This window comes from Corvus moneduloides, chromosome 5 (genome assembly GCF_009650955.1).
Source record: "Corvus moneduloides isolate bCorMon1 chromosome 5, bCorMon1.pri, whole genome shotgun sequence".
NCBI lineage: Eukaryota > Metazoa > Chordata > Aves > Passeriformes > Corvidae > Corvus > Corvus moneduloides.
The window spans coordinates 33898780-33924103 of record NC_045480.1 but is presented as its reverse complement, the minus strand read 5'-3'; the positions used below and the strand labels follow the sequence as shown (position 1 = coordinate 33924103).

At 37.6% G+C, this 25324-nt stretch overlaps 1 protein-coding gene across 26 annotated transcripts in view; it reads left to right on the top strand.

Moving 5' to 3' along the window:
- The window catches only part of TENM3 (teneurin transmembrane protein 3), a 1330479-nt gene that overhangs the window by 986248 nt on the left and 318907 nt on the right, over positions 1–25324 (top strand). For all 26 annotated transcript variants that reach the window (XM_032108354.1, XM_032108353.1, XM_032108357.1 and 23 more), the window contains one exon: positions 21818–22120. In XM_032108354.1, coding sequence (XP_031964245.1) covers positions 21889–22120 — 232 coding nt within the window. In that variant the 5' untranslated portion in view covers positions 21818–21888. The remainder of the gene's footprint in view (positions 1–21817; positions 22121–25324) is intronic.

The following is a 25324-nucleotide window of genomic DNA, read 5'->3' as shown; positions in this document are numbered from 1 at the left end:
AGATAAATATGCTTTCAAGGCTAAACAAAATACTTTCTGCAGGTGAATAATCTTCGTTTACCTACAGGTTTTCAAATTTTCTTCAGTTATATCCTAGTCTTCATTAATTTTCCTGACTTTATATGGAAACATTAGTGGTTTGTAACTATTACAAATAATTTTAATAGAATATTTAACCATGTTCTTTCCTTTATACTTACTGGTGTGTAAGAGAACAGAACCAAACTAAATAACTTGTCACCACCAAAGAGACCCTTCCCTGAGCTGTGCCATTTCTTTCACTCCTCACACCATTTCTGGTATTCAGCATGGAGAAATGCTTCAGCCCAGTGACCCACTGGGAAACCTATGTGAGTTGAGGAGCTTGCAAAAAATATGTTTATAATCTCCTTACAATAAGGTCAAGTTAATGAAATTTTCCATTTTTCAACTGTTTTTTTCCCAACCACCAGCTCGCTGCTTGCATATCTTGGAACTCTCCATAGGACAGAATCTTATTCTAAGTGGACATGTGAAACTGGTTTTTTTTTCCCCCCCAACATATATTGCTTCTGTGGACTCATGAAAGACAAACCCAGCAAAATCAGTTGGCTGATTGTCTCTCTCATACCAATGTACAGCTGCTGGGTAAAGCACTACAAATGTGTGGGTTGGGTAGAGGGGAAACGGGGACCACATTTGGCAGTGGCCTCTTGGTAGTTTGAGTTCAGAACTGCTGTAGCTTGTGCTACTATAAAAGCATAAGAACAAAGGTACTGCTTAGGCCAAGCATTCAGCTAGTTTACTATCCTGCTTCCTTCTGTACTCAAATGTGAAAAGGTATGAAGAAATCGCTATTTCTTGAGTTGTACCGTACAGTGAATAGTTACATCTTCAGTCTCAGGTTGGTGTTTTCCAGCACAACTCTGTGGGACCTTTCTCCATAGAGAAAACATTGATTTGTACCCTATTTGGCTATCATCTGTCTGTTGGTTTCTCTCTGAGAATATTTCTTAGATTTTTAGAGCCTATCTTTGAAGAAACTTTATCAAATGCCTCCTTTGTCATGTTTCTTTTACTTCTGTAAAAAAAAAGTTCTAGAAATTTGAAAGATCTAGAAGAGAGAGAACGTGTAAAACCAGAAGTTTGACTATTCTCCACTGCATCAGTGGAGTATTATATTGCATATGTATGGATAAAAAAAGCATACTTTTACCATTTCTTGACTACTACTGCTACTTTTTAAAAATCTGAATTTGATCATTGTAATTCAAGGAGCTACAGAGCTACTTTGGAGTCTTAGATCTGAACATCTTGTCTCTAAGGACTTCTGTCTGATAGAAGTCTCCAGAATATTAGTCTCAAATGTTATCATGTTTTTGGGTCAATGGAAAAAAAATATCCTTCCATGGGATGAATTCAGATTTTCCCATTAGTTGGTCTCTATGCTTGTGCTTTATTGTATTTACATTCTTATGGCTTCCTAATATTTGCAAATAGTTTTCAGTTTGGAGGGGTTAGAAGATAATTAGGCATGAAAAAATTCCTGCACCTCCTTTCAATTTTGTTATTGTTCCTGTTTGGGGTTTGTTTTTTTTTTTTTTAAGGAATCTTGCTGTGTTTAAGGAGGAAGTAGATTTTTCTAAGGGTAATATTATTATCTGAGAAGATCTTTGTAAAATATTTGTGAGATAAACATTGTAAAATATTTGTTGTTTTGCTGATCACAGCATTCTGAATGAAGGAATAAAGTTTTACATTTTTTAAGTTACCCAGAATACTCAGGGCCGGGTAACTGGTCTGGTCTTCAACTTTATTTTCAACAAGCCGGTAGAAAACCTTAAAAATCACCTTTTCCCCCCAAGAATGAGACACAGTAGCTATACCCATGGTTTTGCTCTTCTCAGATTCTGATCAAAATGGGGTCATTCAGATCATTTGCCTTGCAGGGCAAGGGAAGGTTTGGAGGTCAGTAATGAGAAGGCATGCATTTCTGTAAACTGAGCAAGCTTTATACAGGAAGTAGTGAGGGATATTGAATTCAGCAACCCTTACTCAGAAGACAGCTTCTCAACAAATCCTTTCGGTTCTGTGTCTGTAATGTATGCCTGAAACCTTTATGCTTTTTATCTGAATTAAATTCAGTAGTTAGTAGTGAAACCTGGAGAGTTCATTGAGTGGGAAGAGCTGTAGAAAGAGAGAATGCTTGCAGCCCCTTTGCTGTGAGCTTGGCTTTGGGGCTTCTGGGTTGTAGCAAAACTTGACCTGTGCTTTCCTTGACCTTGCTATGGAGGAAGGGAGGGAAACTCTTTGCTTCCTCCAGCAGCTGCTGCTGGCTCCTGCTGGGAGAAAAATCAGTGAAGATGGTATATAAATTGGTAAAGATTCCAAGAGAAAGGCTTCTTTTGGCACATAAAGGTAAATTTTTATGTATTTAAATAGTTTACGTTGCCCAAGAGAGTGCTTCAAGTCATACTTTACATGTTGCATCTTTTAGTGAAGGTTGTGATTTGTGATTGTTCTCTCTGTTTGAAACATGGGTTTCAAAGCACTGTGCACCAATGGAGCTTCACTGACAAGTATTTTTTATGCGAAATAAGCTTGCTATTATGTGTTCTTTATGCAGTTTGTAATAGAACTTCTTAAAAAAAAAATTGCCATAAATCCTAATCTGTGTTGTCTACTAGGTTTGCTTTGTTGTCATGAATAAGTGTATTTGGAAAACTCTGGAGAAACACTTTATGAACCTGAGCACCTAGATATGAAATTACTAAGGGGGTTGGGCATATTCCTACAATCCTCTTCCAGATTTTTTTTTGCAGAGAACGCACAGTTGCGTGTGGATTGTAAATTATTATAGGAGACAATTAAAATGAAAGAAATAGCTATGGTAATTATAGATAGTTTCCATACAGTATGTTACAAACAGTGGGTTTTTTTAATACTCATCACAAATTCTGAGATTCTGACTAATCACTCTAAGGTTAGTTGTCAAAGCTTATTTAAAATTGGAATACTGGAATGTAAATCATTCAACAAGAAAAACAAATTTTTCATAGTGATAGGCTAACTCACATGTGTGTGACCTTGAAAAATGTATGTGTAATTTTGTTCCAGACATTAGACCCTTCATAGTAGTAAGATTAAGCATATATGTAAGTGTTAGCAGGTTTAGTGGCATATGGCTGTGTACACACTCCAAAAAATCCATTTGTTATCATTTTTTATTTAATGCTTGTTTTCCTCTGAGTCTGGACCATAGTACCCTCTTCCTCCCTCCTCCACCCTCCAATAAAAATTAATGAACAGTGTTTTTTACTGCTATCAGTAATGTTTAATGATCTTAGGAGAAAGAGGCAAGCAATTAATTTGTGGAAATTCTTCTGGTTTTCAACACACAATTCACAGTAGGAACATATTAGGAGGGGACAATGGGAATCTCATAAATAACAAATACTAATATATTTTTAAGACTTTATGTTGATAATGCATTCACAGAACTTACAAACTTTAAAGCAAGTAAAAATGCAAATCTTTCATGTAGGTATTCTCCATCATTCATCAGTGTTTTCATGTTACTTTCAAACTAAGGAGTGAACGTTAAACTGAGATGCTTTAATTAGTTTGATTTGTTACAGACCATTGTGTGTATTTCCTAGATGCTTCTTGCAATCAGGCAATAATGTAAATACAAAAATCTAAAAAATATATTGCAATTTTTAGTGTCTTACATGAATGTTTCTGTTGTACGCGCTGGCTGTGTTTTAACAACAATTTAGATATATTTAATTGATTTTTGTTCTTAGTATAATTTGCATTGGTACTTGCTGTGAAGCATATAACACAATAAATGAATTGTACATGGCCATCATTATACCAGATGGTATTTCTTGTTTACAGCTGATGATAAATTATTAGCTCTCCATTTTTGTTTGCTTTCCCTTTTAGTATGGTAGGCCTCGAATATTACTGCTGGTAAGCAATTCCAGCAAAAAAATCCATGTTCATGAGCACTGGTTATCTGTGTTCACCACAGCAGCTCAGAGGACAGGGTTCTGAACTGGACAGTAAAACCTAATGGTATAAATTAATTTGCATTAATTGCCTTGAATGAAATGTCTCTTTTGTTCCGCTGCTCAATTTTCTTTTACTCTTTACCAGCAGAAGTGTAAGAAACCCACACTTTTGACTCCCTTTCCAACATCGAAAATCATCAGCAATTTTACAGAGCACAGTGATATTATTGGTTGTTATTGCCTTGAGACAAAACATTGGAATAAGAGAGTTATTTCAATTTCTTAGTGAAAATTCTTGGTCTAAATGGGAGTTGCTGTGCCTGTTGATCAGTTGAATATAGTCTGTATTGAGCTCTATATCACGCTTTTTATTGTCTCTAGTTTATAAAAGCTAAATAGCTGCAGTAATTTGCTGAACTTGTGGTATAAATTTCTAGATATGTCTCCCGTATGCTGGTTGTCTTACTTTGTCACGGCCTTTGGGGAGGTATTTTGTCCTGAAGAGTCAGGCTAGCTTCTGAGGCTGAAGTATTTGTTGAAGATGAGAAGCAACAGCCTCAAGTTTCAAGCTGTGCTGGGGGGAGGGAGCGTTTAGATTGGTTATTAGGACAAATTTCTTTACCAAAAGGGTTGTCAAGAAATGGAAGAGGCTGCTCAGGGGAGAGGTTGAGTCACCATCCCTGGAGGTATTTAAGAGTGTAGATATGGCACTTGGGGACACGTTTTTATTGTGGACTTGACAGTAGTTTAGCTATTGGACTCAATGATCTTAGAGGTTTTCTCCAACCTAAATGATCCTATGATTCTATGGATCGTGTGGCTAAGGAGAGCCTGCGGCTGCCTTTCATGAACAGCAGCTCATCTTACTCGCATTTGCAACTGAAGTAGCTGCTCTGTTAATTGGTAGGAGAGCAGCCCAGCAGTCCCCAGTATTCCCTCTGTATGTGGAATGTACAGGCAGCATAACCTGTCTGAAGGGGGAAAAAAAGTCCTTTTCTTAAAATTGCTATATCATTTAGAATAAATGGTATGTAAATTCTACCAAAAGAACAGAACAGGTACTTGAATTGCTCTCTTTAGCAGACAAAAAAGAATATCTTGTTTTCCTGGAGTTGTGCAAAGGAGCTTGCATGTTTATTAGAACCTTTTAGTACCTGACATAATCCAAAACTACACATGGTAGTAAAGTAATCTTTTTTTGAGAGATGCTGAGATGATCATGCAAAAATGATCAAGAACTTCACTATGAGTGTGGATTACCCAGTTTTGCACAAGATGTGCAATGGGAGATAGCAGACATGCAGCATTTGAAAGCTGGGAAGTTTATAACCAGTTTTGACTCTTTGGCATGCTTCTGATAGTCTGTATAGGCTTGGGATATATAGGGAGATTTTAAATTAGAAACAGAAGCTTTGTCCTGCTGTCAAAATGACAAATATCTATTTGTGGTATTTCCTCTCAAGAAAGTATTAAAACAAAAATTTATAAGTGCAAACACAGGGGTTTCTTTGTTGGTTTTTAATTTTTGTGAAATTGATAATTTTTAGCCATGTTTAGGGAGGTGGTTCTGAGAGAAGGACACTTGGGACAAAGGTTACTGTCGTCAGGATAGAGTGCTGTTCTTCGTTCTGCTGAAGCCTGAGAGAGGAGTTCATTGATCTCAATAATGAAGACATTGCAAAGTCCTTCAGCAAAACCGAGAGACTAAATTTGACATTGTGATGTATCTGAAGTTGTTTGGTGAGGAAGAAGCAAATGGGCGAAAGAGGTCAGGTAACAAACCACAACCTGCTAGACCTTATTTGAACACTAAGGATTGGGGAGAGGTTTAGTTTTTTCCCTGCAGAGAGGGTTCGGGGTTTCTATAGGTTTTACTTTTTATTTAAGAGGGAGAGGGTCATAATCTTTCATTTGCCTTTAGGTGGTCATCTTCCTTGACAATTGAGTTGATTTCAGCCAGAGGAAGAAAAGAATTAAATAGATGGGTAAAAATGCTTACCGTCAAAGAATACTCTAGCTTTTCTCATGGTTAAACTTGTGGGTCAGTGCACGTGGATGCTTTCAATACAATATCAGAGTTTTAACTCATCTTCTTTGAAAGATGAAGTATTCGGTATAATACAAATCCTTTACATCTGTATTTAAGATAAGCTTGTTTGGAAAAAAAAAAGTTATTTTAGTGAAGGGAGGAGAAGTTTCAAGTAAACAGTAATTAATCCCTTAAATACTATGTTGCATGAGTCTGTCTTGCTCTGACAGATATAATTTTCAAATATTGTATGTGTGTATATTGATAGCCTTCCATGTCCTTGTTAATCACAAGATTAAAGAGGAAATAGCACTGAATTTACAGCTGTTTCAAAAAAGGCTTGAAGCAGTGTGTTCTCAAGTGTTAGTCTTCGGGAAACAGGTGATTACACTGTTCATATTTATGTTTAAGAAACATTTATCAAGTACCACTGCTTCTGTGCATCACTACCAGATTGCCCAGTTACAATACATATGCTGGCATCTGTCTATTTTATAATTAAACATTGGGCCCACTGTACATTGAGTATCTGAAATAGCTCCTGCAAATGTGAGTGCTGGTACTGTGTGCATAACTGCTGAAACTTGTCAGTCCTTTGTGCTCCTATTATTTCTGGAGTCTAACCTAAACAGACTAACTGCTGCAAGAAGCTGTCAGGATGCATGTCAAACACTAGGTGTGTCATGTGATCAGACCAGTGCTGGGATAGATAAGTCAGTGGTTGGAAGAGGAAAAATAGTGACCTTTTTCTCTCAACATTGTCTTTACACTGAAAGGAACAGATGAGTTTCTGAATTATTCACAGTACTGGAAGCTTAAAATCATTAGCAATGGTGGCAGCAGCAGACTATCGAGACAGGGGTTGAGTATTTTGTTAAAATGCCTGATTCTGAAGCTCATCAAAAGATTCATTTCACAAAACAGTCTCTGGGAATTTGGGTATTTTAGATTTGTGGGAGCAAGGGCAGCTTCTTCCAAAGAATTGAGAAAGAGAATCTTTATTTCAACACAGATCCTTATAAAATTAAGAAGAAAAGGTTAATATTAATCACAGGTCTTAAGCAGTAATGGAAAAAAGAATGTCTGTGAAAAGAGTTTGCTGTTTCAGTGGGTAATCCCAATGAGTTGATTAGTGTTAGTAATAAAGCAGACCTTTTAACCCCTAATGTAAGTACTAGATAAATTACCTATTTATAATACACCTATTTATAAATTACCTATTTATCTAAACAAATAAATTAATGTCTATAATAGCAAAATGAACTTGAAACGAAGATAGTAAGACCATCTTGGTTATAACTGATACATGGTGGAAGGTAAGGCTTTTCTTGCTGTCATGAATAGTTTTGCCTACTTAAAATACAGACTGCTTATAGTTTCCTCGAAATTGTTGGCTTCCAATGGTAGTCTTTAAAATTCTTTTGTTTCAGCAGGTCACATTTAATACCATATTCTCTAAAGTTTCTTTTCCTTTTAAAATTCTGAAATCTGTTGATGTTTGTTATTATAAATCCGGAAAGTAGGAACTTGGATACAGTGTGTAATCATTCTGCCATGGTTTAGCATGTCATTAGTGTCCTTTGATAAACACTCATCCGTCGGATGCTATTGTCCAAATGAGAGCTTGTGTGGCTGCATCCATTAGCATCGTTACTCTCTGCTGCGTGTTACCAAAGACAAAGGTTTTGCATATAGAAAAAGCAGGGGAAAAACAGTGCAAAGCGACTGGAGAGTTAATGTCTACAGCTTTCAGGAAACCCAGTTTTTTAAAATATTCCAAAGCTTTTACAGTTCTCTCTTTGCTTTTAAAAGCTGTTCCTTGCAGATGGGAAGGTGCGCTTTGTAGACACACATTCTGAATCTTCTTAACTTAAAAGGACACATGCCATAGATAATGAACTAAGATTTTCCTAGTGGTCCAGTTAATGTTTTAAGTGTTACATTCCATAGAATGCCAAAAAGCATATAAGCATCTCTAATAATACACTTAATATTGTTAAATGGAACTTCCAAGTGCCTGCCATTTTTGGTGTTAATTGTTCCTCTGGGTTGTGAGGGTGGAAATAAAATGGCAGGTGGGGAGGTGTTTCCATGAAGTCACCAGCATTCTGTGCCTTCCACTGTGGAGAGCACAGTGTTCACAGTGGGTCTGGCATCTTACTTGATCTTGGTCTACATAGGGCTGTTTTTATATGCTATGCTGAAGCCTGCTTTATTTGCGTCAGTCCAATTTAAGGGGTGCTTCAAAGCCTTCCCCAGCCTCAGGTGACACAAAGGGTTCTCCCTGTCACCCAGTGACTACCACAGGGTGTCAGACATTCCCTCTGTGTTTTTGGGGTCAGGCCAGGTAATAATTGCTCAGCCACCTGGCAAATGTTAAAACCAGACAGGTGAAGACAAGCCCAGACAGCTCTTGAGACCCTGTGCTGTCCAGTCAGTGTGAAGCCTCTGGCCTTTCACCAGCATTGACAAGAATCCTATTTACTATGCTACTTCATATATAGAAATAAAATTAGATTACAGCTTTCTGAAATCATGAGCATCTGTCTTGTATTTTCTGTCTGAGGGAACTGTGTCAGTCAACAATACCAAATGCACTCTAAACAGACTGACTGAAATCATAGCTGTAGGTCAGAAACTTAAGAAATTTATTAAAATCTGGCTAAAAAGGTCTCTTTTTATTTTTTTTTTTTTTTTTAGTGCTAAAGCAGAGAAGATACAAGCAATAAGCTAATGCTGTACTGCCTGTTTTCTCAAAACCTTATCAGACCCTTCTGTTGTGAGGCTCTCCCCCAACCTCACAACCATCCTGTGCACTGCACCAAGGCCCAGATTCAGCAGGAGAGGGGTGGGATTATCCTGGGGATGCTCAGGCCCATTAGGCTGCAGAGCGCCCAAACACAGGGCTGGTCATCTTGGATGAGTGTTTGAAGGAGAGCATCTGGAAGGGGGAGAGAAGGGATGGCTATTACAGTTGCTATTGTTCTTCATTTTGCTTTTTAAAAAGAACAGCTTTTCTTGCTTATTTGATTTATTTTAAGTAAGTTTTAAACTGAATTTCTTATGAACATCTGCCAAATCCTGTTTGCCTCTTCGTCAGCTCGTAGGGAGAACATAGACTCCCTCAAAAGATTCCCAAGTCTTTTTTTTTCCTGTGGTTGCATGAAGACCCAGATTCTAGAATTTTATCACCAGGATTCTGGCAAACAGTACTTTGTGACTCTGAACTATGTTTTGTTTGATGAAGCCAACCTGCTTCATGATTTATGTATAAGGCATTCAGAAATTCAATTGAATTCAGAAATTGAGACTGAAAGACTACTTTCTAAGGAAACTGTTATTGCGTCCTGTCTCAAGCATGGCACAGACTGAAGTGGTCTGTGCAAGCATTCAGGACTGATCTCCTGGTGAGGTAAGGTACTACTTTATTAGTTTCTTATACTGTAGCTATTTACTGAATCACTGTGGCACGATCTCTAGTTTAACAATTCTGCAGGACAGTGAGTGCTCTTAAATGTCATATACCAGCCCGTAGTGGTTTTTGATGTTCATGCCATGTTTTTGTGAAAGTAAATTAATGCTTTAAATAGGAGATGGAAGATGCAGACTCACACCAATGTTTTTGACTTGCTGATAATATTTCTCAGGCAGCAGCCCCTGGTAAATCTGGCACCTGTGCCAAAAGCTACTAATTTCTCCCTTTGGTATAGAGAAACATAGCCCTGAGAGAATAACAGGTAAGGAATACAGAGCAATAAATAGTTATTAACATTTCACTATTTTTATTGATGCTGGTTTTGTTTCCATAATAAATTTCATTTAAGTTTACAAAATAGATAAAAGGAATTTGTAGGCAATTAATTTTATGCTTTTCTAGCTTCAAAGTCCAAAACCAGCATAGAATTTGTCTCCTCAATGGTATTTTGCACATTTTACTAGTGGCTTTATAACCTAAATTTAAAAACTTCTACCTATGATTTTCTTGATGTGGAGCATCTCTTGTTATTCTTCAGGAGAGACAGAAGAGAGACTATTGAAAAACTTACATAGGTATAAGAACATTCCTGCTTTGTCCCTTCCTCCAATATTCCCTGGTAGTCTTGGTTTGGTCACTTTTACCATAAGTTTGTGAAGAGACAAGTTATCAGCATCTAGGTGCTTTGGAATATACAGTTGCTGAAGGCAAACAGGAGTTAGTTAAGTTACATACATTTCCCAAGCTGTCTTGACTTAGGTTAGCTAAATAGTGGGTTTTGTTACTTTAGATTTAGGAGAAGAATACTACTACTACTATTCTCCCCATAGCATGTCTTTCATTGGTGGTTTTTATTCATATATATATAACATCTATTTTTATATATACATATATGTGCACATATACATTTCACTAGCTTTGTAATGTTCAATAAAGCTTTTTAAGTGTTAAGAAAGTAAGAGCTGCAAATGGTTAAAGATCTGATGGGTATTTGTCTAATCATTCCACAGAGCTATAAAATGTCTCTTTACCTTTCCAATCTCTCTTTTACCATCTTTGCTCTAGTCTCCATCAGTATACTTCAAACTCTGTACAAGTCTTTCTTTCTCTGTTACAGCTGTGGTCTTTTTTCTGGGTTTTGTTTGCACTGCTTGGTGAGTGTGCATAAGAATTCTCAGATTTCATATACTTCTATTCAGTTATTTGGAGACCCAAACTGACAAAAAGGAATATTAAGATTTCATTTATCTCTCCTGTTCCCCCATATGAAAGATAAACTCTCCCAATACCAGCGAATAACCTATGTTAAATCTTTTTCTTTCTGAAGCCTGCTTTTTGGAAGCCTCAATTAACTTACACACAAAAATTGTATTATTAATCCTACCCAGCAGCTCTGTGCAGCACTACCAGGCAGTCTGGGTATGAATCGAAGGTGTGGAGTAGCACATTCATTGTTACCAGCTGAATGAGCCCTCCCCAGAAGATGAGTATGTCCAGAAATGATAGCTGAGCAGTCTGAACCCCTTCAGTCACCCTGCTGGGTGTGCTCATCATTTCACCTGGGTGCGTTAAGAGCCTGTGATATTAATCAGAATGGCTCCAGTCTCAGAGCTTATCTTTATCAGTGGTTTTGAGAGTGCACTCCTCTGTCAGTGTCGCTGCATCTGCACAATAGATTTTGCTAGCTTAAGCTATGACTTCTAGTAAATTCAACCGTGCTGCCAGAACTTTTCAGTACAGACCAGATCTCTTAGTACTGAGCATTTTTAAGTGTGTTCTTGAGCTGTGCAAATACACAGACAAGATTTTGATGCCATCAAGTTCAGGTACAGGTATAAGGGGTTCCTTCTTTTTCTAATGCCTGCATTTCTTCAGTCCTGGCCCACCCCTCAGGATCAATTTTTTTCTAAAGGTTTTCTAAATGCTTCTGGACATAGCTAATGTAGTTAAAGAACTTTATCTTAGATTTCCTACTATTCTAGACTTCTTTACTTAAGGAGGGACATGAGCCCCTCTACTTGATTGTGTAGGTCAAGAAATTTCTAGACCCTACCTTGTTACGCATCTCATGCCCTCTTTCTATTCCCACAAAACTATCTCAAGTATCTAGACAATTCAACAAAAAGTTAATGGTTGGAAGTGCCTATACTGGAACTGATGTTTTTGCCCTTAAATATAAGTAAGAAAATCCCAAATAGTTTCATATTAGGTATAAGGCCATGCAAAAACCGAATGTTTCACTCTCTGTACCATATTAAAAAGGAATTAGAAATACTCGAAACAGGATAGAAATTAAACTACCTGCTCATCCACCCATGTAATCTATATGGACTTTGTCTGCACTCCTTGACTGTCACCGTGGGAAAGATTCTCTTCTTCTTCTGCTTGTGCCTTCTGTGTCCTGTAAATGAGGGGAAGCCTCCAGTATTCCCAGCTTTGTCTTGCAACTCTGCTTGCTAAACTTACTTGATAAGAAAAACATATTGTTTAGTTCTGGTGTGACTGAGCTGTGGATCTGCTCTACAAACTCATATTGGATCTAAAAGGATTTCATTGATAATTGGGAAATATTTTCATTATTCAGTTACAGTTTCATTATTCAGTTACCAAATTTTCATTTATGTTCTTAACAATAGAAATAGCCCATCCTTTGAAGGTCACCTTCAGATCTGTTGCTGAAGTAAATTGTTACTTTAATTAGAAGGATTTTTAATCAATGAGTGTACTGAGAAATTGAGTATTATATGAAGTGGTAATTTAAAGGATTTAAAGAAGCAACTTCCTACAAAAGCATAATATGAAGCTGCTAAATACTTCCTGTAGAAGCTTGTGCTTATTTTGCAAAACTGCAATCATTTGGCAATGAAGCGTATTTTAAAGTTGAGACTTGGTTCTCTGCTGTGTGAGTGCCAGGTGCTGTCACTGGGCTCTCCAGCAGCAAGTCAGCTGCATCCCCACAGTTGAAATTTGGCAGCATGTGGAAGCACAGCCAGGTGCCTTACCTACAGGTAACACACACCAGGGGAAGAGGAGGGGCAGCAGGACATAGTTCTTCGTCCTACTTCCCCAGCTTCCTGAGGGAGGCTTTGAATTATTAAGGGTTAATTGTTCTTTAAGTAGTTACAAGAGAGGATCTTGATTAGTAGTCAGGTAGGGTCATGCCAGAGCAGGCTGTGTGGACACTTTCAGAGAGCAGTGTGCTCCTTTGAACACAATTGCTAATTACTGTGGGAAATTTTGTGTCTCACATAGTTAGCCAAAGAACTTATTTTAAAAATGCATTATTCTTTTGTTTGCCCTAATCAAAGTCTTAGTTCTGTTGAAACTGGAGACAAAACCTGGGAGGTAAGAGTGGAATGGGGTGATTACAGGACAAAAAGTTTTTGTATGACCTTTAAGGTAAGGCTAAAAATCTGATGCAATGAAAGGGATGCTTTGAAAGAGAGTTAGAACAGGGATTACAAAAAGGAAGTGATCCAGCAGGGCAAACAACCTCCAGCCTTTACTGTCTGCTGATGTTGGATTGTGCTGAAGAAGAGACAATTAGAGGTTGTGACAAGAGGACACAGCTTGTGCAGAGAGGGAAGCAGGAACCTGGGGAGTATAGAGGAACACATGACAGCTGATACCATCTGAATAGATGGGATAGTTAAATACAGTAGTAGGAATTGCTAATGAAACATAATCAAGTTAAACAGTGCTTTGCAACATCTTACGGTGGCATTTGTAAATAATTTTTCACACTACTGTGTTAGGAGTAGTAAGTGAATGTTGTGACAGTATGAATATAGAGTACTCATTTCTGTGGGGACTTTTCATTATGTTTGGTACTTTTCTTGTTTGTATCTTTGTGGTTTTGATTCGTTGCTATTTGAGAAAGTGGGGGGGACAAGGGGATAACTTTGAACAAAACAGAGTTCTTGAGCATTAAAACAGTTGTGAATATGCCTTAAAAATCTTACTAGTCATTCTTTACAGGGATGAGTCACTAAATAATTCTCCAGGTTACCAGGCTGCAGCAGTATCCTAATTATAATGTGGCTGGGACCGAAAAATCTGGTTACCTGTCAGATCAAGGAAAAGAAAAATCTTGTGAATATCTCCTGTTTATGTGGAATTTCAGTTCCCACTATGAGAAGCTGTACTTGGGAACCAAAGCTGATGTTGCATGTGTATCCTATGTCATGCAACCACAGCAATAGCTTCAGCACCTACACTTAGCTATTTTTTTTCTTCCCTCTCCCGTGTGCCCTCGATGACATCCTTGTTACAGTTTCCTCAGGTCCTCCTTTCATTTCCAGACACCTTCACAGTAAAATTTTCAGCTCAGCCTTGTGACTGTATGCCCAGCTCTTGCATGTCACATATAATATACTTCATTTCCCTTATAGTGGCTTGAGAGATGTATTGTTTTTGAAACCTCACTACTGTCAAATTGTTTGAAATTAACTCTGAGTTGTTGAAGGGGGAGTTGAGTGATCGACAGCCCTTTCAGATGGTGAAGCTGACATACTGATAGCTTTGTTCTCCAAACAGAAATGCAGAAATGACTGTGCTGTGCTCACTGCTTGGGGACTAAGGGACGGTAGCACCTTAGCTGATGTCCATGGTTTGTTACATGTTGTTCTTGTGTCAGATTCTCCATCCTACTTGTTTTAGTTTTAAAAATCCCTACATTTCTGTAGCTTTGTTCCACAACAAAAGAGGACTCTGTGGAAGAGCTCTGAGCTCTGAGCAGGTGCAAAAGTAGATTTGGGATATTCAAGAAGGATGTTAGGATACCATTAAGATAGGTTGAGTAAGAACACAGTGATGGAAAAAGAGCGTAAAAGATGAGAAGGGAAGGAGATGATGGCATAAAGGATGAATTTCAAGTTTAAAGGAGTAGAGGGAAGTACTTAGGCCTTTTTAGTTGCTGCTGAGTAATGAATTGCCCAGTGCTGACTCTGAGTTTATTACTTTGTGCTGAAGTAAATGAGTCACAAAGGTCTTCCCTTCTGAAGTTTTCTTTGTTCTCTTCCTCCACTTGTTTTTTCTCTTAAACTCTTTTCTCTTGCTAGGTTTGCTGTGTCGCTTGTCTTCCCCGGTGTTGCCGTAATGAGTGCTACTGACTGCTTCTCTCTCTACTTTGTATTCTGAGCTCGTTTTGTTATTCATTTTTTCTTCATACTGCAGCATTTCTGCTCTCTTAACTTCTTTCCCTCTGTCTTTTCATCACATATTCTCACCCTCCTTTTTACTAAAGGAGCACACCATATTATTACACTCTTGGCCTTCATGTTCCCTTTCTCACTTAGCTCTTCCAGCCCTTTGAAATAAAACACATTTTATACAAATTCCCTGAATTAGAGGTAGTTGTTTCTGCTTAAGATCAGAGTTCATGACAGTTCCTGCAAACCATTCCTCCAAAGGAGGAACAGAAACTGTCAGTGTAACCCTTTACCGAGCTCCTCTGAAGGGTCCGTTCCAGCTGGTGTGGGAACTCAGCAAGTTACAGGTTTTCTGCAGGCCCTGCTTGGTGACTTAAAAACCAGCACAGCCCCAGGCTGCATGTGTGTGTGGCCAGCTTGGGGTTATTTTCAGTTTTGTCTTCAGCAGGTTTGTAGCCTTGCTGTGGAAGGGCTCCCAGCACACAGGAATAGCTGCAGCTCCATCTCAAATGCTGCAGTGTGGGTCTCGTACCCTCCCAGGTAAATGCAATCCAGAGAAGTGCTCCCTTGACTCCCATCATTACAGAAGGTGCATTATCTCTTTCTGCCCATATGAGGGAAAGCATGAGGTGTTCTTTCCCTCCGCTCCCAAGGATTTCAATTATAAGTAATGGCACCAATATTGTTATACAAACATCAACCTCTATGACTAACCAGGATGCTGCAGAACTCTTTATCTTGCTGATTTTCCTGACTCTTATTGCAAGAAAACTTCTGTAATGAACAGAGGACATTTATTTGTTTTTTATTCTGTCTCTAATGTAGTTAAGATTTTTAGATAGACTATGTAAAGTAACTTTTATATTAACATTACGTCCTGTAGTGATGGTAGATATGAGTGTTCTGTTCCCCTGACTGATGCAGAAAAATACAAAATATTTTTTACTTGTCTTCTTGTTACTCTTTTTTTGTGTGTGTTTTTGTTAGGATTTTTTTGCTGGGATTTCTCGTTCATTTGCTTTTAATTTGATTTTAAAATGTCGGGTTGGTGACTTTAGGAGGCTTCTTTTAAATTTTAGTTTCTGAACTCTCTGTCTGACAGGCCATCTGTTTCTCACTCCCCCTTAAGAAGACTGACTTGGGATGCATTCTCCCTAGTCTCTATGCGAGAAGACAGACTTTTTATATTAAGAAGTGAGTTTCTAGATATGATGACCTGAAATGTCCATGTATTAAGAGTCATCAGTTTGACTAATGGCACACCATGGCTACAGATCATCCTAAGCACCTCTTCAAAGTGTCATTTTTCCAGCTCAGTTGATTTCTGACATATCTCACTTTATCAGCCACTGCAGTGGAAATTTCATCACTCTTTTATGCTTTTTGAGTTTTTCTTAGTATTTGTTTGTAATAGGTTTTATGGGTGATTAGTTGTGAGAATTGTAAAGGGGTTTTTTTGTGGACAGAAGATTTTCTTAATTTTTGCATATTGTACAATATTGTACAATATTGCATATAAGCTTTTTAATCTAGTTGTTAACATGTGTAAGTTGAATTTTGCTTTGTTCTTGCTATTGTTCTTGCTTTGTTCTTCTGCTATTAAGAGGCTATTAAATACTATACCTAGTGCAATTTGTAACTAATGCAATATTTACATTCATTTAATCTGGTCAACAATTACAGAGACAAAGGAAATTATTATTAAATTAAAGTAATGGCACTTGCAGACGTGTATCTATTGAACACCACTACTTAGATGCTATTTGCAGCAGCTGTTGTCAATGCTGAGAGTAGGCAGTGTCTCAGCTCACAGCCTGTAAAATCCTCTGCTCTTATTCCAGACAGAAGTTCAAGCCTGCTTCTTCTCCCAAAAATCTTAGGGTTCTTGTACTGCTTGTGTTTATGTAGAATCATGAAAGGAGGTTTGGTCCCCATCTCAGCAAGTGTTCAGACTGTGCTTTTACCTAGGAGTCAATGTGGAAGGATCAGTGACTCTTAATTTGCAATAATGGTAATTAATAACAAAAATAACAGTAATCCGATAATAATGTAGGTCTCTGCAGCTGGGAATCCTGTGATTCTTTGGAATGCCTAAGTGTTTAGAGTTAGATGTTTGGAGGGAAGTTTGTGATATGTAATGTGAGTTCCTTCCCTGTCTCAGTTCTGCTGGCCTCAGGGAGGGGAGAAGGGCTCTGATCCAACAGCATGTTGCCTTCCTTGCTGCTGCTTCTTGAGACTGAGGAAAGATCTTGTTTGTGCTTCCATATAACAGTATTTCGAACTCTCTTACTGTTCCTCTGTAACAAGGAAATTTACAAATTTTATCCTTCCATTTTTGGATATTTTCCATTCCAGCTCTGTATATATTAATGACTCTAGTTATTCTTAGAACTACTTCCAGTTTTGCTTTGTATGTTTGGAGATCTCTAAAATAGATATAGATGTTTAAAGGGACTATAATACACACTATAGTAGATCCATAAATCAATCCAAGCAGTGATGTCATCTTTTCTATACAATTATCTTGTCATTTTGGCAACAAACATATTTTATTTCTTACCTGTTTACTATTTCATGCCTCTATAGATTTTTAGGTATCAAAGAACATATAATACTGAAGTATATTTAGACTTCTTAGTCAGGCACCTTGGTGTTCCTTGAATCAGGTTTAATGCTGGGAGAAATTTCTCTGAGTGAGAGATGGGGATGGAGTGCTGTGTACCTTAGGCATGATTGCCATCCTGCTGCCAAACTCTAACAACCCTTTGAGGAACTCAGAGCTCGAGGTGCTGAATGAAATACAGTCATTTTCCATAACACTTTAAATGCCTGCAGGCATGCTGAAGTTGTACCTGGGTGTTTTGGATAACACTGTAGCATGACCTTAATGCCTTCTTTATGTCTTGCCAATTAAAATATGCCTGTAGTATTTTTCTACATTGCAGTGTAGAACTTAAGTATCAAGGGTTTTTTTATTGTAGAAAAGTGAAGTAACTGTGATTTTTTTGGGGTTTTTTTGGGTTTTTTTTCATTTTCACTATACTGACTTTATTTCATGTTGCAATAGATAATTAAGAGGAACTGATGAAAGGCTGTCCTGGGAAATTTCAAATGCAATGTAAAACTTCTAACAGACACCAGTCAGCTTTGTCTGTGTCTGAGACATCAGTCACTGAAGCTCCTGTGGTAGCTTTGACACTCATGTATGAATGTGCCTTGTGCTCAGTTTTAGTGTTTACACTTGGTGTCTCTACAACACTTAGAGTAAAAGAAAGAATTTTGATCGTTTATTTAATTATTAATTGTACATAACTTATCAGACTTGGTAATTAAATATAGTGCTAAAATGTGTTAATGATGTCAGAGGTATACAATGTAGCCTGACACATAAGGGAATGAGCTCTTTGATCCCAATGACCTGGTCAGAACAAGAATTGTTTCTCTGGTTCTCCTTCTTTCCTTCTAAATTAAGTTGAAATATTTAAGTATTAATTTTAAAATGGACATCTTCTCTTTCTGGTTTCAAGCTGTTTTTAAAATTTGGAGTGACACTAGGAAAGTAGGGTCTGAGTCTGCAATCAGCTAAGGCATGTAGAGAAATGGGCTGAGCATGACTGTATAAGAGCTGTCATGTCAGCCTGGTGATTAGTGAACACCCTCCTGTGTATTTCAGCCAGGAGCCCCTGACATTGGAGCGATCCCTGAAAAGGTCATGGGAGATCCCAATGCTCAGTGACACAGATGAGCATCCTCAGGTTTTATACTTTCAAAAGTATTAGACAGAAACTTGAAGTAGTGGCATGCACCAGTGAAATCTTTTTTTATTTTCTGCAGTCCATGCAGGCCATTTTACGTCAGCATTGCAATCCAACATGTAGCAGTATTCAGCACGGATGAACTGACATCCTTTGTGAGTCTGTTAGTAGTTCAATAGCTTTGTAAATATTGCTCTATGAAAATTACTTCATTTGGCTGGAATGAAGCAACTTGATAGACCATAAATATGGACATATGGGCAATAATTCCTTGCAGATGAAGGCAAGTGTTTTTATAATACATCAAAAAATAAACTTCATTTTCTTTGGTTTATAATTTTAATCTGATTTTGTAAATTAGTTGCTGTGCATTCGGCTATCCCGCCAAAACCCTGAGATGCAGTTTTAATGTTAGAGGAAACAGAAGAAAAGAAAAGAAGGAAGTATGTTCAAATTTGTGCAGCAGTGATTCATTTAAATCTGTGAAGATTTGAGCGGGAAATCTTGTTAATATTTTAGCTACAGTGATCTTTAAAAGAAAGGGGATGAGCAGATGCGGTAAATGACAGTTTGGATTTTTTATTTAAATAATTTTCTCAATAACTGAAAATATTTCAGTTGGGGGGGTGAGGGCTGTTTTCTAGGGAAAAAGAAGGGGTGATTCATAATGGGACAAGCTAAGATCTAGTAAAGCCATCTGCAAGTCTTCTTTTGTTTGACTTGTCACTGCTGACGTACCCTACTTAAACATTAATACTGGTATTTATTTCTGTGTTCTGCAAATATGTTTGTGTTCTCCCTTTCTGCTTGTTGTCTGATCACAGTAAAGAAAATTTATTTGTAGACAGATCTTTAAGATAGCTTTTGTTCTGTCTTCTTTTAGATATGTGTATTACTGATGAAATAATTTCAAAGACACAAGCCTGAGGATGTTAAGTGTTTCCTAAGACTTGCTGAGAGATACTATTAATTTTTAAAGTTAAAGGCTACTGAAAGTAAACAGGTGTTTTGTATAATGCCAGATTCAAACAGATCATGTTCTTAAAACCTAAAAGATTTGTTTTGTTGTTCATTTTGTTTTGTTTCTTTCAAAAATGCCCACAAATAATACAGTAGCCCTCGTTATTCTGGAGGGTAATCACTGCTGGAGTATCTCCATAATGCAGTGCTGTTAAACAGCTTGTATTTTTTTAACCTTTTCATTCTTTGCCTGGAGAGGCAATAGATAACCCAGAGAACTGCTTTTTGAAGTTTTATTGAATTCATTGACTTCCGTGGGAAGCAGATCAGTACTTCTTCGTGCTACAGCATAGATTAAATCTTTGAGGATTTTAGCTTGGTATAGTAACAAAGTGTTGTGCAAATAAGAGTTTGGTTTGTTGGTTTGCCTTTTGTTGTGCTTTTTTTTAGTTTTTATTTTTGCTTTTTTTTCCTTAACATTACAAGGGATTTTGGAAACTTGGATAAAAATAAAAATTATTTCTTCTTTTATGGTGAATAGTGTATGTCAGTTTTCCCATGGTGCAATTTAGATACACTAGGAATTAGTGGCCCTTTAATGTCTTGACGGGCTTAGATGAAAGGGGAGATAGGCTTTACACTGCAAAATAATTCCCATGTGTATTTGTAAATAATTATTTTTAAAATAACAATCCAGTTTAGTGTTAATAAAACACAGAGTTTATAATGTGTCTAGAAAACTGATTTTGCCTGGAAAGTACTTGCATTCATTAGTCAATCAAATGTTTTAAAATCTGAGTGTTTCATGCAAGTTAAAAAGCTGTGCTACCTGTGCATGCAAACATCTAAACAGTCATTAATTTAATAAACTGCTCTGTTATAAAACTTTTTTTTTTTTTGGATCATGTAAAAATTTCAGTTAACCACTCTAAAATTTGAAAATATAAAAGTAGAAGAGTGTTTGCTTAAATGGAAGGCTTTGGAGCTTTATCTTCAAGTCTAAACCGGGCTTCATATAGGCCAGGAAATGTAAAAGCCTTTCTGGAAAATTTCAAAACAGAATGATAAAGGACTGGCCCTCATTCACAAACTTGAATAATGGTTCTGTAGTAAATTAAATACTCTCTAAAATCTTTTAAGGAGTGACAACTAATTAGTTTGATATTAAGTGTTTAAATAAGTGAAGATTTATAAAGCAACCTTGTTTTTGCTGAAAAGAGTGCAAGTGAAGTTTGCTGTTGCATTGTGATATGTGTTGTAAACTGTCATTTTACATCACAAAGGGCTTGACTGATAGTATTCAGCAAAATAATCCGTTGTTTAGTTTTTCTTGGTTTTGTTTTTTTACAGTTAAGTGCTCCAAATTGAGGGGAGCACTGAGGAGAAGGTTCTCACTGGGACAAAGGAGGGAACCAAGTATATGCAGTGTTAACCGAGAAATACAAAGGCCTCGGTTAACAGGTGCCGTTGCAAAATACTAAAACCATCTGAACTGTTCTTCATTTAGATGTGTTGTCAGCTGTTTAAAGATACAAATTATATTCTTTATTTTATTTTAGTGCTTCTCTTTAAAAAACAAAGCCAAAATATACAGACTTTCTTTCTGTCAGAAATACAGATATTTTGGTTAAGGGTGCAGGACCCAAGAAATGAAATTGAGATGTCTTGTTTTGAAAACTGAGAAGTCTTGTTCTGAAATTGGAATGAAATGTTAAAGAGAAATAAAGAGTAATAGAAATACAATTCTTACTGTAATATTCCTTAAAAACTTGAGGGGAAAAAAAAAGCTATTTCTGATTGACATTTACAAATCAAATATTTTCTTGCTTTCTAGCACAGCCTATGTAGAATATACTGGCTTTGATAAACCTTCCTGCACATCACCTGTGTCGTTTTTGTAGCTTGCTTTGAAATTGTGTGTACATGTTCTCTGATGAGAATAATTTTCTTAGAATAGAAATTACAATAAAAGTTTATATAAGTCTAAAATTATTTTAAAAAAAATGAAACCCTAAACCTTAAAACCACAAGTTTTCAACAAGCAGAAGGAAGCCAGATTTGTCATTAAATCATGCAGGCTTCTCAGAAAAAGAAAAAAGCAGCTTACCTACAGATAGACCTTAGGCAACTAACATATTCCTAAAGCTGAAAAACTACTATTTCTCCGATCTGTTCTCTGCTTCAATCACACACTGCTTTTGATCTTCTAATCTGTTGTATAAAAATGGGTAGTATTGTGTTGATGTTTTTCACAAGTATTTTTTTGCTAATGTTTTAGATCAGGATAGCTTGTGCATGGAACTCTGGGAGGTCTTGTAGATGTGCACAGATGTGCTTCTCACCCATTGCTGAGCAGATCTTTCTTTCTTTCTTTTTGTTCCAGACAGGGAGCAATTACAGCAATTAGAGATCATTGTAACACATCAGTGGTTGTCTTTCTAATTTTGTTATAGGTGAATGTAAGCTGAATGTAGAGAAGACTTCCAAATAAGCTGGACTGATGTGCACAGAGAAGGAATGAAGTATGGATGTGAAGGAACGTAGGCCTTATTGCTCCCTGACAAAGAGCAGACGGGACAAGGAACGTCGCTATACAAATTCTTCTGCAGAAAATGAGGAGTGCAGAGTGCCTACTCAGAAGTCTTACAGCTCCAGTGAAACCTTGAAAGCTTTTGATCATGATTCGTCTAGGTTGCTGTATGGAAACCGGGTAAAAGATTTGGTCCACAGAGAAGCAGATGAGTATACCAGACAAGGTAGGCAAGATGTTTGAACTCAGAGTGTATAATTCATTAGTTCTAAGGCATCCTTGCTGCAGGAAGAATATGTTATTAAACTAGTTTCATCAGTTTTGGTAATACTCTACACACTTAGTACACTTCCCTTGTATCTCCCTAAATGTTTTACAAAGATGGGGAAGCATTGTGTACCATCTTTGGAACAGATAATATATGGTGCACAGGAAGTAAATGGCCTGTATTGGGCAATGGGTCAGTGACAATATTGCAGAGTTGAGTGTGAAGCATTCAGGCCTTACAATTTAAAAACTAGACCCCCAGTTATTCAGCTCATTAATAGGTCGCCCAATTCCAGTTTGCCATTCCAGTATATCTAAAATGTAAATAGTTTAAAAATTAAAAATAAATACAGGTGTTCCAAGAAGGCCAAGCCCTAGGAATAGGTTTGTGGAAACATAGTATATGGACGAGCATACAAATAATGCATTAGCTCAGTGCTTTTATATTTTAGCTTACAAAGGCAGTAACAGAGCACTGTGGAGTGCTCTGTAGAGGTAAATTAGTTCACAGTTTGTGCATTTGGGTGTGTTGGATGGTTTTTTTAGTGGTTATCCCTGATATATAACCAGATGGTAACAGGCTGCCAAAAGTCACTGTTGAATTTTTGAGTTCAGGACTGGAGTGACATGAGAAGTCTAAATATCCATCAAGATGCTCAGAACTTGACTGAATACGGTCCTCTTGCACCTTGATGTAGCTGACTGTGCTTGAGAGAGGGCTTGGACTAGATGATCTCAAGAGGTCCCCTTGGATCTCAAAGATTCTGAGAGATTGGACTCAGCTCCAATTAGGGTTCAGCACTTACGCATCAATTTTGGATTCAAAACTGTAGTGTCTGGAATTGATACTTCTATGTTTCCACAACTAAGCTATTTAAGGTAAGGAGGAAAAAAATGTTATGAAATGTGTAGAATACTGCAGCCCAGCTACCTAAAAGGATAAAGCTAGGCCAAGAGCTGTGTGAACCTATGACTCAGTCTTCTGTTTTTATCTCCTCTTTTATGCGGAAACAAAAGTAGATTTAGAAAGCTTCCTCTTGGTGAAAAAGTCCTTAGTTTTAATTTTAGAATATCTAAATTATTTTCTCCATTGATGTTTTTCTCTGTTCCATTTAGAATAACTTTACATTAAAATTAGAGCTGGGCAGATGGTGTTGACTTCTTTGCCTACTAATGTTTGCAAGGGAAATAAAAATATTTCTCTTATGCTCGTGTAACTGAGGCTTGCTGCTACTCTATTCTGCTGTTTATTTTTGGTTTCTGTGATGTGTTGAAACTTCAGGTTATCGCTATTTTCTAGTTTTTAAGCCATTAGTCACCTTGACATTACTTTAATGAGGTAAAATCAAGAGGAAGTTTTCTAAGACCTGTTCTGTAGGCACTTTCTTAGTACTAGTGATGAAACTATGTCAGAACAGGCACCATTTCTTTAATGAATTCATAAACTACTGCCTGACTAGAATATTATTCTTTTTTAAATAGCAATAACAAACTGAAGAAGTTATGTGGTCTGGCATGTCACATATGATGGTGCACTGTGGCTTCATTTTTATTCCTTTTCACTTTCTCCAGAAAAGCACACAGTATTTAGCTAATACATATTGCCCAATATGCAATAAATTACATGTCTTCAGGCCTAAAAGTCTAGAATGGATAATGCCCTCTTCACCTTTCAGTGGTCTCAGCACTGTCTTCTGTGCCCATTTAATTTTCCTCATTGTCCTTTCAATTCTTTTTGTATGGCTTATTGCCTTCCTGTAGTGCATACTGGTTTGGCCCCTTTAGGGACTACCTGCAGGTTTGATAGGGTCAGGTAATAAAGGGCTTGTTTTAGGTAGTGTATTCCTTTGATTTATCCTTGACTGAGAATTTACAGCTTCTGACATTGGAGGTATTCTGTGGAAAAGGTCCTCAAGGTCATATCAAAGGTTTTTAAATAATATATAAAAGATGCTTCCCTGTGGGTTATTTTTTTCCCCCTCTGCCTAGAAATAGTGTGAGATACGTGGCTTTGACAGTATAATTGACAGCCTCCTAATTCAACAGGAAATTATTCTGTAAATAAAAAAGGCAACCTTTAATAAATACCTTTAATTGGGGATGAATTTTAAAAATTAATCATGACCAGCGTTTCAGTTTCTGCCCTGACTGTAAAATAATGATAGGAAATTTCCACTGCCAGCTGGAAAGGTACTGGGGCAGTTATGCAAGATTCTCAAGTCTCTCAAATGTGGAGGAATTAAAATCATAAAATCGTAGGCTCTTCTGAGTTGGAAGACACCCATCAGGATCACTGAGTTCAATTCATGTCCTTGTGGAGGACACCCCAGGTGTCACACTGTGTGCCTGAGAACATTCTCTTAATGCTTTTTGAGCTCTGTCAGGCTTGGTGCTGCGACCACTTCCCTGGGGAGCCTGTTCCAGTGTCCAACCACCCTCTGGGTGAAAAACCTTTTCCTGATACCCAACCTAAACCTCCCCTGGCACAGCATCAGGCTGTTCCTTTGGGTCCTGTCACTGGTCACCGCAGAAGAGATCAGCCTGGCCTTCCTCTTGCCTCACGAGGAAGTTGTAACTGCAATGAGGTCTCCCCTCAGTCTCCTCTTTTCCAGGCTGAACAGACCAAATGGCTTGAGCTGCTCCTTATAAGGCTTCCCCTCAAGGCCCTTCACCATCCCTGTTGCCCTCCTCGGACACTCTCCAACAGTTTAATGTCTTTCTTACACTGTGGTGCCCAAAACTGCCCCCAGCACTCGAGGTGAGGCTGCCCCAGTGCAGAGCAGAGCGGGACAATCCCCTCCCTTGCCCAGCTGGTGATGCTGTGCCTGATGCAGGACACAGTTGGCCCTCCTGGCTCCAGGGCACTGCTGACTCACATTTAAAATGTCAATATATTTTTTATGCTTGATATTTTAAGGTAAATCCCTGGGAAGCTTTCCGCTAGTGAATCAGGACTTTCCCATCTCTTCTTCCTGAGTTGTTTCAGTACACGTTTTTGTGCTTCCTTTTTCCCAAAATCCAGTGGTAGGAATTCAGAAAGGAATACTGCTGTTGGAGATAGGTGTGCTTTATTTAGTGGTAACTTAATTCCATGAGATCTTTTCTTGTCGAGAGGAGATTCTCCAATTGTCTGTTCCAGTCTCATGATATTTTTCCTCATGAG